The 14,395-nt window shown below is 47.9% G+C and overlaps 5 protein-coding genes across 5 annotated transcripts; 4 read left to right on the top strand and 1 right to left on the bottom strand.

Annotated features, from left to right (window-relative positions):
• Window positions 1-1,096: 1,096 nt before the first annotated feature.
• EV420DRAFT_1617200 (glycoside hydrolase family 16 protein) lies at window positions 1,097-2,371 on the top strand (the record flags this gene model as incomplete). Its single annotated transcript, XM_060475210.1, has 6 exons — window positions 1,097-1,272; window positions 1,329-1,493; window positions 1,549-1,644; window positions 1,696-1,724; window positions 1,779-2,270; window positions 2,328-2,371. 6 exons carry the CDS (start codon window positions 1,097-1,099, stop codon window positions 2,369-2,371), a joined length of 1,002 nt encoding a protein of 333 aa, XP_060337616.1.
• Window positions 2,372-3,420: 1,049 nt separating this feature from the next.
• Window positions 3,421-5,801, top strand: EV420DRAFT_1506771 (concanavalin A-like lectin/glucanase domain-containing protein). Its single transcript, XM_060471333.1, has 6 exons — window positions 3,421-4,372; window positions 4,422-4,586; window positions 4,645-4,740; window positions 4,795-4,823; window positions 4,870-5,385; window positions 5,438-5,801. Exons 1-6 carry the CDS (start codon window positions 3,849-3,851, stop codon window positions 5,683-5,685), a joined length of 1,578 nt encoding a protein of 525 aa, XP_060337617.1. The 5' UTR covers window positions 3,421-3,848; the 3' UTR covers window positions 5,686-5,801.
• Window positions 5,802-5,841: 40 nt separating this feature from the next.
• EV420DRAFT_1506777 (uncharacterized protein) lies at window positions 5,842-7,642 on the top strand. Its single transcript, XM_060471334.1, has 6 exons — window positions 5,842-5,975; window positions 6,074-6,115; window positions 6,169-6,430; window positions 6,485-6,567; window positions 6,620-6,701; window positions 6,771-7,642. The coding sequence occupies exons 1-6, from the start codon at window positions 5,863-5,865 to the stop codon at window positions 7,320-7,322; spliced, it is 1,134 nt and encodes a 377-aa protein (XP_060337618.1). The 5' UTR covers window positions 5,842-5,862; the 3' UTR covers window positions 7,323-7,642.
• A 1,108-nt stretch (window positions 7,643-8,750) lies between these two features.
• Window positions 8,751-10,286, bottom strand: EV420DRAFT_1260783 (acetate and butyrate kinase; the record flags this gene model as incomplete). The annotated part of the gene is made up of 6 exons (XM_060467023.1): window positions 8,751-8,804; window positions 8,856-9,239; window positions 9,298-9,528; window positions 9,578-9,618; window positions 9,663-9,847; window positions 9,901-10,286. 6 exons carry the CDS (start codon window positions 10,284-10,286, stop codon window positions 8,751-8,753), a joined length of 1,281 nt encoding a protein of 426 aa, XP_060337619.1.
• A 232-nt stretch (window positions 10,287-10,518) lies between these two features.
• On the top strand, window positions 10,519-13,520 carry EV420DRAFT_1636060 (phosphoketolase; the record flags this gene model as incomplete). The annotated part of the gene is made up of 12 exons (XM_060476537.1): window positions 10,519-10,684; window positions 10,732-10,905; window positions 10,954-11,089; window positions 11,144-11,434; window positions 11,492-12,013; window positions 12,067-12,191; window positions 12,243-12,388; window positions 12,447-12,728; window positions 12,788-12,852; window positions 12,906-13,221; window positions 13,274-13,436; window positions 13,486-13,520. 12 exons carry the CDS (start codon window positions 10,519-10,521, stop codon window positions 13,518-13,520), a joined length of 2,421 nt encoding a protein of 806 aa, XP_060337620.1.
• Between the last annotated feature and the right edge of the window lie 875 nt (window positions 13,521-14,395).

Raw genomic sequence — 14,395 nt, forward strand, 5'->3', positions numbered from 1 at the left:
AAGTGGGTCCTTGGTGGACAAGTACCTAAGGTTACCACGAGCCCGGTACCTCAACGGTACTGAGGCTCTTTCACCGGCCATCCTGGGACTCGGAGTTGCAAGAGGCGCCATGTATTAGGACAACCCTGGTTACGGAATATTGACTTGGACCGTTTTGGCCTCGGCAATCCATGTGCCTACACATTGGTCATTCTGAGACCGTACTTGTGCAGTTTAGAATGTCGTTTGCCGGTTAAATCTATGCTTATGGCGACCGCAAGTATCTGCACGTATCTGCTGCACATCTCTGCTTTGTGGATTAGACTCTCCAAGCGAGGCTGAACCTTGCCGATGCCTTAGATGCCTTCCAGTGCCTCATGCTCTCTCCAATCCGTCTGTCGCCTTCCGAAGATAGATCAACGGTCGATTGTGCGTGACGACTTTCGCGCTCCTGAGCGTGGCTACCAACAAGTGGCCCCCATCTTCGAGAACAAAGTCGCGCGGTTTCCTAGCAAATTATCTGACGAACAAGAAACTTTTCGTAGGGACGTAATGCTCGGAATCTATGGAAAAGAAGCTGATTCATTCACCCTTGCGGCAACCTCGACTCGTTGTACCTGGTGATTGTCTTCATATCCTGCATGCGCTACATTGATGTTCTTTATAGGATATAAATAAATCACCAATTTTGGTGATCCGTGAATGGCCATTAGGCTATTACAGAAGAATGAAGCCCATTGTCGAATTCTCATGCATTGCTGTGGCATCTGCAGATTTGTGCTCGAGGAGAACCTCGGAGCGGGGTGATTGCAAACAAAACAAGTTGACAGGGCCGACGTGCCGAGACAATCAGTTCTTTGCCCAAACAGGCAACCATTACGGAAGCCAAATTTGTTTATCCCACCGAAAGATCAATCGATCAAGGACAATGGCTCCTCCGTATAAAAGGGCTCACAGGCCCACATCAGCTCGTGCTCCTTGTGCTCCTTGTCCCCCGCCCATATAACCCTTCCCCGTCCTTCATTTTCACACTCCTCCTTTTTATACGGTCCAGCTGGCATCTGACCTTCGTTATCACTAAAGCTCTCATTTTTTCAAAAACTCTCCTTCAGCAACAATGCATTCCTTCGCCGCGCTCTTCATTCTCGCTTTGCCAGTTTTTGCCAGCGCCCTTGGGCATGACCGTGTATCGCGCCGACACCGCAGGAATCCCAATCGCGCTGCATCAGCACCCCACGTTCGCAAAGCTACTTATACTTTGAAGGACATGTATCAGGGGCAATCATTTCTAGAGTAAGGCATTCTATCTTTATCACAAATGCAGCCCGCTTATTTTTTTTCCTCCGCAGCGAATGGGACTTTTTTTCGGCGTCCGATCCGACTAACGGCCTCGTTGATTATCAGACCAAGGAGGACGCTACGTCCAAAGGCCTTGCCTATGTTCAGGATGACGGTACCACCATCCTTAAGGTTGACAATACTACCACTTTAGAGTCAGGCCAAAACCGGGCATCGTGAGAATATCTTCACTGCGCTATCATCTATATGGACACTGACAGACGATTGTAGAGTTCGTATCAGCTCGAAGACTCAGTACAGCAGTGGCCTTTTCATTGCGGACATCTATTCCATGCCGCACGGATGTAGTGTATGGCCCGCTTACTGGTAATTACATCTTTTGTCCATTTTGAATACCTCTTTAACCTTTATTCCCAGGTCTGTTGGTCCTGATTGGCCTAACGCTGGTAAGTAGGTTATAATCAACCGATCGGCTAATATTGACTGAAGATTGTTCATAGGCGAAATCGATGTCATTGAGGGCGTCAATCAGCAGGATCTTAACCAATACACCCTTCACACCGGTAGTGGCTGTTCTTTGACCAGCACGAAAGTCGCCTCTGGCAGGGTATTGGGTACAACGTGCACTTCCAGTAACGGGGATAACTCCGGCTGTGCGTTCCAAGAAACTGATACCCGCTCCTTTGGCCACAACTTCAATCTTGCTGCGGGAGGCGTCTACGCACATCTCCTTGCGGATGAGGGCATCTCCATCTGGTTCTTTTCTCGCGACGAGATACCCGCCGACATCACGTCTCAGTCGCCGGATCCATCATCTTGGTCGACCCCTAGCGCCTTCTTCCCCTCCACATCATGTAGTATCTCTGATCACTTCTACGATCACAGCCTCACCATTGATACCACACTTTGCGGAGACTGGGCCGGTGCTGCCTACGGTGGATCTTGTCCCGGAACATGTGCGGACGCAGTTGCGGATCCTACCAACTTCGATTGTATGCCTTTCTAACATTCTAGTGATTCGTCGTATTAATGTTGATAATACCTTTTAGACGCCCAGTGGGCCCTCAACTACATTGCTGTTTATCAGTCATAAGGAGAGCGCATTCTAACATGCACATCACGATCATTACACGTCTTTTTTCCTCTCAAGCTCTGTATCATAAACGCATACACTGCGATGCCCGGTCGCATCTATCTTTATCTAACGTTGATCGTGCTGGTCTATTCTGCTATTTTTCGGTATCTAATTGCTGTTACAAGGACCGGGTTTCATTAGGGTTATAATTTTTTATACAGGTATACTACGTATGGCGGTTCGTAACGAGCTGTGTGGAATATAACACACTTGACGTGATAATTTGTCTAAACCAGAACAAGAAGAAGCAGGATGACCGGTGGACTTCAAAAGCCACAAGGCGGCCTTTCTATTCTTTATTTTCACGTGGATCGTTCACAACCGTAACACAGCACAGAATTATTGTAAGTACAGTACAATGAGCCCGCCTGTCCCTTGGTTACGAGAATTCCGGCGTCACTGATGTAATAACAAGACCCTACGTGACCACCATTGTTCGAATGCGATGATCATCGCATTGGCCTCGGGTTGCCGAAGAAGCTTGAGCTCGAGTCGTTGGCTAATGAGGCGGCTGCAATGCTATAGGAGAATCTGATGGGGCCTCGTGAAGCGAGGAAATTTGTTGCAAGTGCAATGCGCAGCAGACAATAAGCAGAATATCTGGCTCGTCGAACGCCGCAAATTCTTGTTTCAACTTTCCTCGTGGGCGTCGCCACCCGGGAACATGCACAAGGGTCTACTGCAGAACTTTAAATTCGTCACAGATGAGTCGACTCGAGAAGATTCAGCGTCATCAGGTTCTGAATAGTCAAGGACGACTCATGACTAGCAAAGGAACTGCATATACGATATATCGAAGGATACCACAATCTATATACACCAGAGAAAAACGTAGCTTTGCTTTGAAGTAACGAATTCGTTCATGCAATGCATGAAAGTTCAAGCATTCAATAATCAAAATTTGAAGCTTCAGCTGACCCTGAGTCGGTTCTAGTAAGCGGATCGGATCAACCGGAACACCTTTACCGCGGCTTGACAGTTTTACACTTCAAGTTCCTTCGACCTTCGTAACCATGCACATCTGGTGCACTTTACTCTGCTTCTGTACACGACTAACCAGCGCCATCTCGCATGCTCGTGTCTTGTGAATGGCTAAGAAACTTCCGTCCCCTAACACTATACAGGGAGAATAGCTCTTTTTTCGTTTTGAAATTCCCGCCAGCCTGGCCAACATTGCAACTCTGTATGACCTGTGTTTCAGACTTAGGACCAGCCAGCGAGAACATAAATCGGTCTTGAAGCTTGTTGATTGCTCTCTGTTGATTTCCGCCTAGGTCCTCATAGTCACCATCAACAGTCCCCATGGCCGACTGGCACTGGCCTGGCTAATTTAGCCGCAAAATTACGCTCAAAGGCATCGCAACCCTCGGTCCATCTCTAAAAATGGTAATGCGCATCTCTGACCGGCGGCCTACATAAAGCATGCACCAACTCAATGTCAATGTTACTTTCACATCTCCACGGTCTCAAGTGCTGGTCACACTCACGAGCCGACCTTAGAAGCTGCAAGAACTGGTTTCTTGTCCAATCTTTCTCTGATATGTTACCCATCTTCCAATTAGCCCTCTCGATTATTCTGTTTACGACCCTCTCGCTTTCCTTACCTGTCCATCCTGTGCAAAATGAAGCTGTACCCAAGAGAATGGACTCTTTGGATTATCTCGAAGCGTATCCGCCTTCTTCGACCTCAGGTTCTGTTCATAGGAGAGAACCTGAGGTAACGGTTTTGATGCACGGATCTCCTACGACTTTATCAGACATAGACGTGTCGAAATATACACCTCTTAAGCGGCAGCAGGTAGCCGCTACGCCAGAGATTACCGATACTGGTGCTTCTAGTGCTGCTGTATCAGCCAATCCTGCACCGACTACGGGCGCGTCGGATACTACGGACCAAACCGCAGGCGGAACGTATCAGTTGCTCGATATATACAAGGGAAAAGACTTCCTGAACCCTCAGTGGGTAGTTCTAGCCTTGAATGATGCTGGCTGAGAATTTCTGTGACAGGAAATGGCAATACTGGTCAAATTCAGATCCGACCCACGGTTCTGTTAATTATCAGGCAATGGAGGCGGCAATGGAGAAGAAATTAGCGTTCGTTGGTGATGATGGCATTGTAACGCTCGCTGTTGATGATACGACGACCTTAGGAGATGGTGAATATCGCGATTCGTATGTTGATATCCATTCATCTTTCCGGGGTCAGATTAACGACTTTTTGGATGTCCAGTGTCCGCATCAGTTCAGTCAAGACATATAATAGTGGACTGTTTATAGCTTCCTTCTCTGCCATGCCTTATGGATGCTCTGTGTGGCCTGCTTGGTGGTACGGCCCGTCATGAAAAACTAGTTTTCATGCTGCTCATACGTTGCTTTCCAGGACAGTTGGTGACAACTGGCCTCACCAGGGTATCCATGCTTTTTATCGGTTGATTTCAAGCTGAATCATTCATAGGGGAAATTGATGTCCTGGAGAATGTTCACAACGCTAATGCCAACCAGTATACATTCCACACTGGGGAGGGATGCACGATACAAGCAAGTGACGACATGACAGCAAAACTCAGTAATCAAAAGAGTAATCAACAGTGTGCCGTTAGCGACGCCGATAATTCTGGCTGTGGAATGGTGGACACAGCCAATCCTAACTATAGCTACGGCAAACAATTCAATCAGATTGGAGGCGGTGTCTTTGCACACTTGTGGAATGATGAAGGGATTCGGATCTGGCACTTTCCGAAGACGAGTATAACTGATGATATTACTGCTGGGACGCCCGATCCTGCGAATTGGGGAAAGCCTGCGGCTTTCTTACCAAACGATAACTCTTGTGATACAGGGACACATTTCATAAATCACAGTCTGGTTATCGATACCACACTATGTGGCGACTGGGCTAACGCAACCTACTCTGGTGCGGGATGCCCAGGAACGTGCGCTGAGGCTGTCAAAGATCCAAAAAATTACAAAAGTTAGTGCATCAGTGCATGCATTCTCCTTCATCTTAGTGATTTTCTTTTTAGCTGCGAAATGGAAGATCAACTACATCGCCGTATATAGCGCAGGGGGTAGTTCCACCAGTGGAACCGGCGCTGATTCAGGAACTAGCGTGGAAACTGGAACAGAGTCTGCAGCTCTTTCGACAGTTGCTTCCTCCCCTGTTGCTAGCGAATCCAATGCCTTACTTACCCAACGATTTGTTACGAACACAGCTGAAACTATAACTACAAGCTCAAGCAGCATCCCCGTAACTACTGGTAGCCTGGGATAATACCGTTGCGTATAGCATTATGTATGCCGTATATGTATATTGTATACATGTATATTTCTCTAAATTAGATGCGATACTTGCCGGGCAAAATACCAGGATGATCCAGAATGATCGGAGGACCTTGATGTGGCGTCGCTTCCCAATTAAGCGGGGTATCCTTTTTGGACCTTTACCACCATGAATCCACCTAGTCACCTTCTCCCGCACCAGCAGCCGATAGACATGTCTCTCCTCAGTTTTTCGCTGGGAAAGGCATTGAAGAACGGCAAACGCACGGACCAGGCATGCATGTTTCGTTGTCCTACTCTCAGATCGCGATTGATCTCCAGCACAGGCTTGCTCAACTTGCAGGTAATACTCCCATCTGCTGCTGACGAAGTTCATTAAGTTCCTATTCTAGACGTGATAAGGTCGGGTGCGACGGGAACAGGTTTGATCCTAGCTCGATTGCGCTGCTTGATACCCTCTCATATGGGCCGGTAGACCTTGTGGCGTATGCACGAAGAAGGGATATGCACCAGACCAATGTGTGACGGGCTGTGGACCTTGTAGGAAGGCGAGGGTGCGGTGTGAAGATGGAGCGCCATGCCAACGCTGCCGGGAGATGGGTCTACCTTGCGTCGATGCTAATGCAGATGCACGGCGAAGCATTCAACAGAACTCCCTTCCGTCTAGGAGCACCCGACCGAATGGTAGGGAACGGGTCAAGCTCGCGTGCGAAGCGTGTCGTAAGGACAATAAGAAGGTACGTCACTTGTCATAGTATCCTTGGATAGGGGATCTCAAAATGCTACCCAAGTGCGACGAGCAACGGCCTTGTGGGCGCTGCGTAATCCGAAAGAAGGAATGTGTAATGTTGGAGCGAGGGCCCAAATCAACCAAGTTACGCTGCGAAGGTTGCCGGAAAGTCCAACCGACGATGCGATGACTTAAGGCCGTGTGGCCCGTGTCGAAATGCTAATGAAGATTGTATCAACACAAAGAGGCAGGGTGGTCATGGGCATCGAGTCAAGCAGGTTCGTGTATTATGCCTCTCTGAGTACCTTTATTTATTTTATTCTAATGTAGGCCTGCCTTAACTGCAGGTAGGTTGGAGATTACTTGCTAGTACTTTAGAGCTGATGGAGATGTTAGGCGAGATAAGATACGTTGTAACGGTGAACGGTAGGCTACTCTCAGCTGTCAGTAACGCAACGTATCTCATTAACTTTGTTGTAGACCTTGCACACATTGCGACCGTAAGAATTATGTGTGCGTTGACCGAGCATGTAAATCATGTTCTTCCGCCGGATACCCTCATCTATGTAATCACCGAGCCGAAGATTCCCGTTCGCATGGATATTGGTATGTGCATTCAGCCTTTGTGTACTCTCATGTCGTCGCTAATGGTTGATTTAACAGATTCAAGACGCTCATCGTCCGATTCTGTTCAACCAGTAGAACAACTCATAATGGAACAACAACCGCCGCAAACATCTATGTTCCCTGATCCTTATTTCTTTCCGCCTGAACAGTCTTCCATGGGACTGAACCCGATCTACGAGAACAGCGCATCAGCTTATTACCCTGTCATTGACCCCAATTTGGATAGGCCAAGCTTAGTGATATCATCATCAGGCCTCACTGAACATTTGTAGTTCGACTGCTTTCTCTATCTATATATTGTATACCCTTGTGCCACCAACAGTGATTCCCTCAGCTAGTTTGTAATAATACGCTATGTACTATTCTTACGGTGAGCGGTGAATCATCTGCTCAGTGGCGTATCATCACTCAATTCTTACTGTAGAGATCTGATCGTCTTTGTAATTCTGCCATACCTGCCGCTACTTCTTGTATGGGTGTTTGTGAAAGCCCTGTCATTCGTACTCTTACGAGTTACCATATTCTAAAGAGACCATGGTGGTTTTGTGTTATATACAGTTTCCATTGTACTATTATGTTTTCCAGACTTTCATGAACTTTAGTCATTACCGTCGCTTTATATGATACTTGTTTTGACGCGGCGCTACGTGTCATACTTATTCACTTGATCACTACGTGTGTTAATTTCTGTCCTTCGCATCAGCAATCTGTCAGTGGTTCTCTTTTTCTCTGTGACAATAGGTTGACGAAGATGCTGAACAGGATCCAAAATCCAACGGTTGATCCTACATCCAATGAACGACTCATTTTCATAAGGATCGTTGAGTCTGATTTACGAGACTGGTACGACGTTGCCACAGTGTTTGCAAGTTGCTAGTGGGGAGGTGGAGTGAAAGGTCGCGTATGATCTTGCAGAAGGGATCATACAGCTACAGCACAAACGTTGGGAGGACGGTGTCAAGAGCTCAACAAGAAAAGCAATTCCTAGAGATTCCGGGCCTCGTCTTTGGATGGACACAATATCACAGGGTGCCCTAGTGAAATTTGAGAGTATCGTCGAGCCGTCTGACGCTTGATACGGCTTTCTGAAGGACTATTGAAATGTAAGAGCGTTGTTGATGCTTTTCTCAAGCAGCGGATACCAAAAATTTCACGGTGGACCTTATTAATGGACACTACCTGAGAGATAAAATGTGAGTCGCGATCAGCGGTTGATTCAGTTTCTTCCTAACAATGTACCATAGTCTTTTCAAGCACGCAAACGAAGACTATGATATCCGAACTCTCCCGCCCTGGGGTCATAGCCTCCCTTTCGACGTATACCTCTACGCAACAAGCTGAGCTAATATATCGCGGTGAGAGTCTTAAGTTTCCATCCCTTCACATCCTACGAATGAGGTAGTGAAAGTGGAAGAATCATCCCATCAAAAGGTTATTGAAACAAGGACACAAGAACCAACCGCTTTGTTGACCAGACCCTAGCTACAATAATCATAACTATGAGTCTATCGAGACCGATGACTCCCGCCCGGCATATACCCATGCTTTGTTGAAGAGTAATATACTGCGCCTACGCGGGAAGCCATCTTTTTCTGATCCAAAGACCAATGAACATTCCGTCTGGCGTATCTCTGTTCTATATCGCCAATTAATAGATACATAGAATTAATTGATTGTGTGATGTGTTACATTACTCGTTATCATTCGCTGAGCCAAAACTTGTCATTGCGAACACACTGTCTCACCATCTCAAACTGTGAATCCAATTAGGAATAACTCCGGTAATAGACAATAGAAGAACCCACCTGCTCATCTGTACGGCATACCAAAATGCGCTTTGTTTCTGGGGTCCCCTTGCTGATATCGATCACGACCTGATCAGCCTTGCTATCAACGTTCCCATTGTCGTCGCTAACGCCATAGTAGCCTAAGCATTTTAATTTATCCGCGATAACTGCTCTGAGTTCCACGCTACGCTCGCCGACACCACCAGCAAAGACTATTGCGTCAACGCAACCGTTGAGCTTCAGATGATAAGACCCAAGGTAATTGAGGATACGGTCTTTGAAAAGATCGAACGCAAGCTGGTCAACCTCCGAGCCCTCTTTCGCCCGCCGGGTAACAAGCCCGAAATCAGTTGTCCCTGTAAGAGATTTCCATCCTGATTGGGAGTTCAGGATGTATTCCGCCTAGGTGGTCGAGTTAATGCTTATCCTGTGGAACAGTGGCGAATAGGAAGAAACTTACTTGCGTGACATGCACCTGCGTTGCGAGCTTAGGGTCGTGACTGATTCTTCCGGCTTTATTTGTGTAATGGAAGATGAGACTGGGATCAATGGCACCCGAACGCGTTGCTCCCGGAAGGCCGTTAAGTGGTGTGAGCCCCATAGATGTGTCGTACGATAAACCGTTCTTTATTGCGCACACTGACGCGCCTGAGCCGAGATGAAGGACAATGAGGTTGAGCTCCGTCGGAGGCTGATAGAAGACATAGAATCAGAACTCGGGCGAATCATATGACATATACCTTGCTCAGAAACTCCGCGACGGATCGAAGTATGAAGGAGTCTGATGGGATTCAGACTCGAAGACGAGAAACGAGGAAGACGTACAGCTAAGTCCATGGAAACCATACTTTTTGAGACCTCGCTTCGTGGCTATGGCCTGGTTGATGGCATAACTGGCTATATGAGGCGGTATTGAGCGATGGAAGGCCGTATCAAAGAACGCGATAGAGTTAGCGTTGGGAAGGACAGAGATGCAGGAAGTGATGACTGTAAGAGCAGCACCGTTGTGTCTGAAAAGTACATTTGTAACCAGGAAAATAAGAGGTAGAATTTGGGTTCTTACAATGGTGCGAGATCAGTGAGCCTCTCAATATGATGATAGGTCTCATCGCTGATAACGACAGGATCACTGTAATCCCCGCCATGAACAACGCGGTGACAGACATTCACAATGGCGTCTTTGTCGATGTCTGTTTCACCCTGGAGCACATGCAGGAAATGGGCAAAGGCGGATGCATGGTCGGTGATGGACGGGACATTGGAAACAGTATTCTTAGGTTCCGTCGAGACGAGCTTGAAGGAGATTTTGGCAGGTGGAGCAGTGATGTTTGAAATTGAAGACGTGAGTAACAGACACGGCGTTGGACTTTCTCGAAGCTCGTAGAGAGATATCTTGAGCGACGACGAGCCTGCATTGACGGCGAGGACGAGTCCTGTTCTTGAAGACATGGTACATGTATGGGTGGAAGAGAGGCGTTCGGGCCCTCTAATAGGTCTAACAGTGATGTTACTAACCTAGGTCATTACGTCACTGTTGACAGTTAAGCCGCCGGTCCGAATAGCCGTGGTGGATCCTGCCAGGTCCTGCCGCGGAACGGTCTGGAAACAAATTCAAACTACGAGACATCGCACGTATAAGGACCCTCGCAATGCCAATATCTACATCTTTCCTTCTCACACGATGCCTGGCCAACTTCTCTTCCAAGCAAACCCTCTGCCTGACCCGTCTCAGCTTCCTGACGTCTTTGAGAGCTTTGGGGTCAAGCTCAATACCAAGGACTACCTTCCTAGTAATGAACTTCACGCCTTGCAGAAGTTCAGGCGTGCCGCCGACTACATTGCTACTGGTGAGTAACTGCATGTATGCGCTTCAAAATGATGCTTACCGTCCCAGCTATGATATTTCTCAATGACGACGTTCTGGTCGAGAAGCCTATCACCCATGATAACATCAAGCCTCGCCTTCTCGGCCACTGGGGAACATGTCCCGGGTTGATCATGGTGTATGCACACCTCAACAGAATCATTCGTAAAACTGGTCTCGAGGCACTTTATGTTGTCGGTCCAGGTACCGGAATTTCGTCTGCTGACTGAACCCAATTGATGTTATCTATAGGACACGGTGCACCCGCTATTCTGGCCTGTCTGTGGCTGGAGGATTCTATGAATAAATTTTTCCCGGAAATCACTCGTAATTATCGTGGACTCAAGAAGCTTGTTGCCGGCTTCAGTGCACCCGGAGGCTTTCCTAGGTGCTGCATTTTGTAAACTTATACTCTTCATCGTTTCACACCTTTAGCATGTAGTCACATCAATGCTGCAACTCCAGGTGCCATCCACGAGGGCGGTGAATTAGGATACGCTCTTAGCGTCTCTTTCGGTGCCGTCATGGACAAACCTGATCTTGTCGTCGCCTGCATCGTTGGTGACGGTGAGGCCGAGACAGGACCCACTGCCACGGCTTGGCACGGGTTCAAGTACATCGATCCTGCTGAGTCTGGTGCTGTGCTCCCTATTGTACACATCAATGGATTCAAGATTTCAGAGCGTACCATTTATGGAACCATGGACGACAAGGAGATGATTGCTCTTTTCACGTAAGCGCGTTTCCGTATCTTCCCTTTACGAACTTAGTTTGATGTCATCATCAATAGCGGTTACGGCTACCAACCACGAGTTGTTTCCGATGTTGAGAACATCGACAATGACCTCGCTGCATCTATGGACTGGGCCTTGGCCGAAATTAAGAAGATCCAAACTGCTGCTCGTACCGGAAAAGCCATCGTGAAACCTCGCTGGCCCGTCATCATTCTCCGTACACCTAAGGGTCTTTCAGGTCCGAAGGAGTTCCATGGTGAACTTATTGAAGGATCTTTTCACTCCCACCAAGTCCCCCTTCCTAACGCCAAGACCTCTGACGAGGAACTCGCAGCCCTGCAGAGCTGGTTGAAGAGCTACAAGCCTGAGGAATTGTTCACCAAGGAGGGTTCCCCAACTGAGGAGATTCTCAGCATTGTTCCCATAGATGCTGAGAAGAGGTTGGGGCAGAAGAAAGAGAGTTATAAGGCTTACGTCCCGCTCGATCTGCCCGAATGGACTGACCTTGGTGTCAAGAAAGGGTCGGAGGAGAGCTGCATGAAGTCTGTCGGACGGTACTTGAAGGAGGTTGTGAATCTGTACGCTATGTTTCGGTCTCTCCTTGTTTTCAATGTTCACCATTATTCCACAGGAACCCCTCGACGTTCAGGATATTCTCTCCTGATGAACTGGTATCTAACAAATTGGACGCTGTCCTTGATAATAGCGGCCGTAATTTCCAGTGGGATATCGCCTCTAGAGCAAAAGGAGGTCGAGGTTGGCAATCTTTCTACGCAAATGCTTCGTCTTTATTTATGATTTATCTAGTGATCGAGATCCTCTCGGAGCACACTTGCCAAGGTATGCTTCAAGGCTACACGCTCACCGGAAGGACGGGTCTCTTCCCGAGTTACGAAGCGTTCTTGGGTATCGTCCACACGATGATGGTGCAGTACGCCAAGTTTGCCAAGATGGTGCGCCAAACCGACGTCAAATCGGAAGTCAATGTTAATAGCTTATATTCATCTCTAGGCCTCCGAGACGCCATGGAGACAAGACGTCGGCTCCATCAACTACCTCGAGACGTCTACATGGACGCGTCAAGAACACAACGGGTTCTCCCATCAGAATCCATCGTTCATCGGGGCCGTCCTTAACCTCAAGGCCGCCTCCGCCCGTGTGTATCTTCCGCCTGACGCGAATTGTTTCTTGTCGACTGTCTCTCATTGTCTGAGGGCAAAGAACTACATCAACTTGATGGTTGGTAGCAAGCAGCCCACACCTGTTTGGCTATCCCCTGAAGAGGCTGATCGCGTAAGTGTGGACACTACAGCTCTCTAGGTTCGATTTGCTCATCTAGGTGTATCTTTTAGCACTGTATTGCCGGTGCTTCTGTCTGGAAGTTCGCCAGTGTTGACGACGGTGTCAGTCCCGATGTGTACGCATTCATTCTGCATTTCCGAATCTCATCCGGTCTAATCTTTTCCCTAGTGTTCTCGTCGGTATCGGCGTAGAAGTGACATTTGAAGTTATTACCGCTGCCGCTCTCCTCCGCCAGTACGCTCCCGACCTCCGCGTCCGTGTTGTGAATGTTACAGATTTGATGATTCTTTCGGCGCACGGATCACACCCCCATGCCCTGACGGAGGACGCTTTCCACTCGTTGTTCACCAAGGATAAGCCAGTTCTCTTTAATTACCATGGATATCCCATGGAGTTGAAGGGTTTGTTGTTCGGTCGGGCCGGACTTGATAGGGTCACGATTCAGGGTTACATTGAAGAAGGAACGACTACATCACCATTTGACGTATGTTTCAACTGTTTTGTTACGTTGACTAGGAAAGTTCAAATTCTTGTAGATGATGTTGTGCAACCACACGTCCCGCTACGATGTTGCCATCGCTGCTATCCAAAGTGGCGCGCTTCACAACTCCAAGGTTGCGGTGTCGGCCCACGAGACTGAGAGCTACTTGAAGCACCTCGCCCAAAAGGATAAGGAGTATATCCTTGCGAATGGTCAAGGTAAATTCTGAAGGACCTCCTTCCTTGATTTGGCTGATGTTTGCTTTAGATCGTCCGGGAACGTTCGACGTGCCGACTTTCTAAATACTCAGTCGCGGAACAGTAAGTAAGATGTGCATCGCCACGAACAGTTTTTGAGTGTGGCCAGCAATTATTCATATAGTACCAGGCCACGGACATTTTGTATGGGTATGGCACAAAATTGGTCCACACTATTGTAAATCATGTTCGTATCAATCTTGTTCGTAGGGATCTTGAATGCAGGAAGGGAAATTTGACCACTTTTTACCTCGTTTCCAGACAGGCAGCGCTGTCTTTCTCCCTGCATTCATGATGTGAATGTTGTCAAGATGACGAGTGTCCCTTTGCCCCTCCGCCCACGGCTCCGGGTCAACGTGTATCCCGTACTTCACATTGCGAAAAGAGCAATGATTCTGTAGTGAGGCTATGCTGAATTTCTGAGCAGGACTTGTCCTACTAGCTGCTGCGCTCTGAATCTGGGAGTCCGACTTTGGTAATGTAAGTTATAGTTAAAGTCTCAGGTCTCTGTCGGGATGGTCAGTGATGTTGGAATGGCGTCAAATTCACCTCCTTGTTGCCGATTTCTAGTAGAAACAAATGGCAGCTGTGCAGGGATATGCTTTATGTACTCGGTATTATGTTTCTCCTGAGCTCGAAGTTGAGAGCGGGCCGTTGCTCAGTTATTCTCTGCTCCACGTACTTACTTCCTTCCAGGTCTGCGGGGCCGTTTATCTCCGTTTATGCTGTGACTGTTGGAATATGACCAGTTTCCCTATGGTTCACTGGGCCGTTGGTACAGAAGACGAGTTCCAGTGACGAGTACATGCGGATTTTGGTCTCACAGATGCGACTTATCGTACGATGAATGGGTCACAAGTTTCTTTGTTCTAGATGCCGAGTCTCTGGGTGAGTGCGGTTTGGAGAACAGCCACGCATGC

Source organism: Desarmillaria tabescens (genome assembly GCF_030435595.1).
Source record: "Desarmillaria tabescens strain CCBAS 213 chromosome Unknown EV420scaffold_3, whole genome shotgun sequence".
Lineage (NCBI taxonomy): Eukaryota > Fungi > Basidiomycota > Agaricomycetes > Agaricales > Physalacriaceae > Desarmillaria > Desarmillaria tabescens.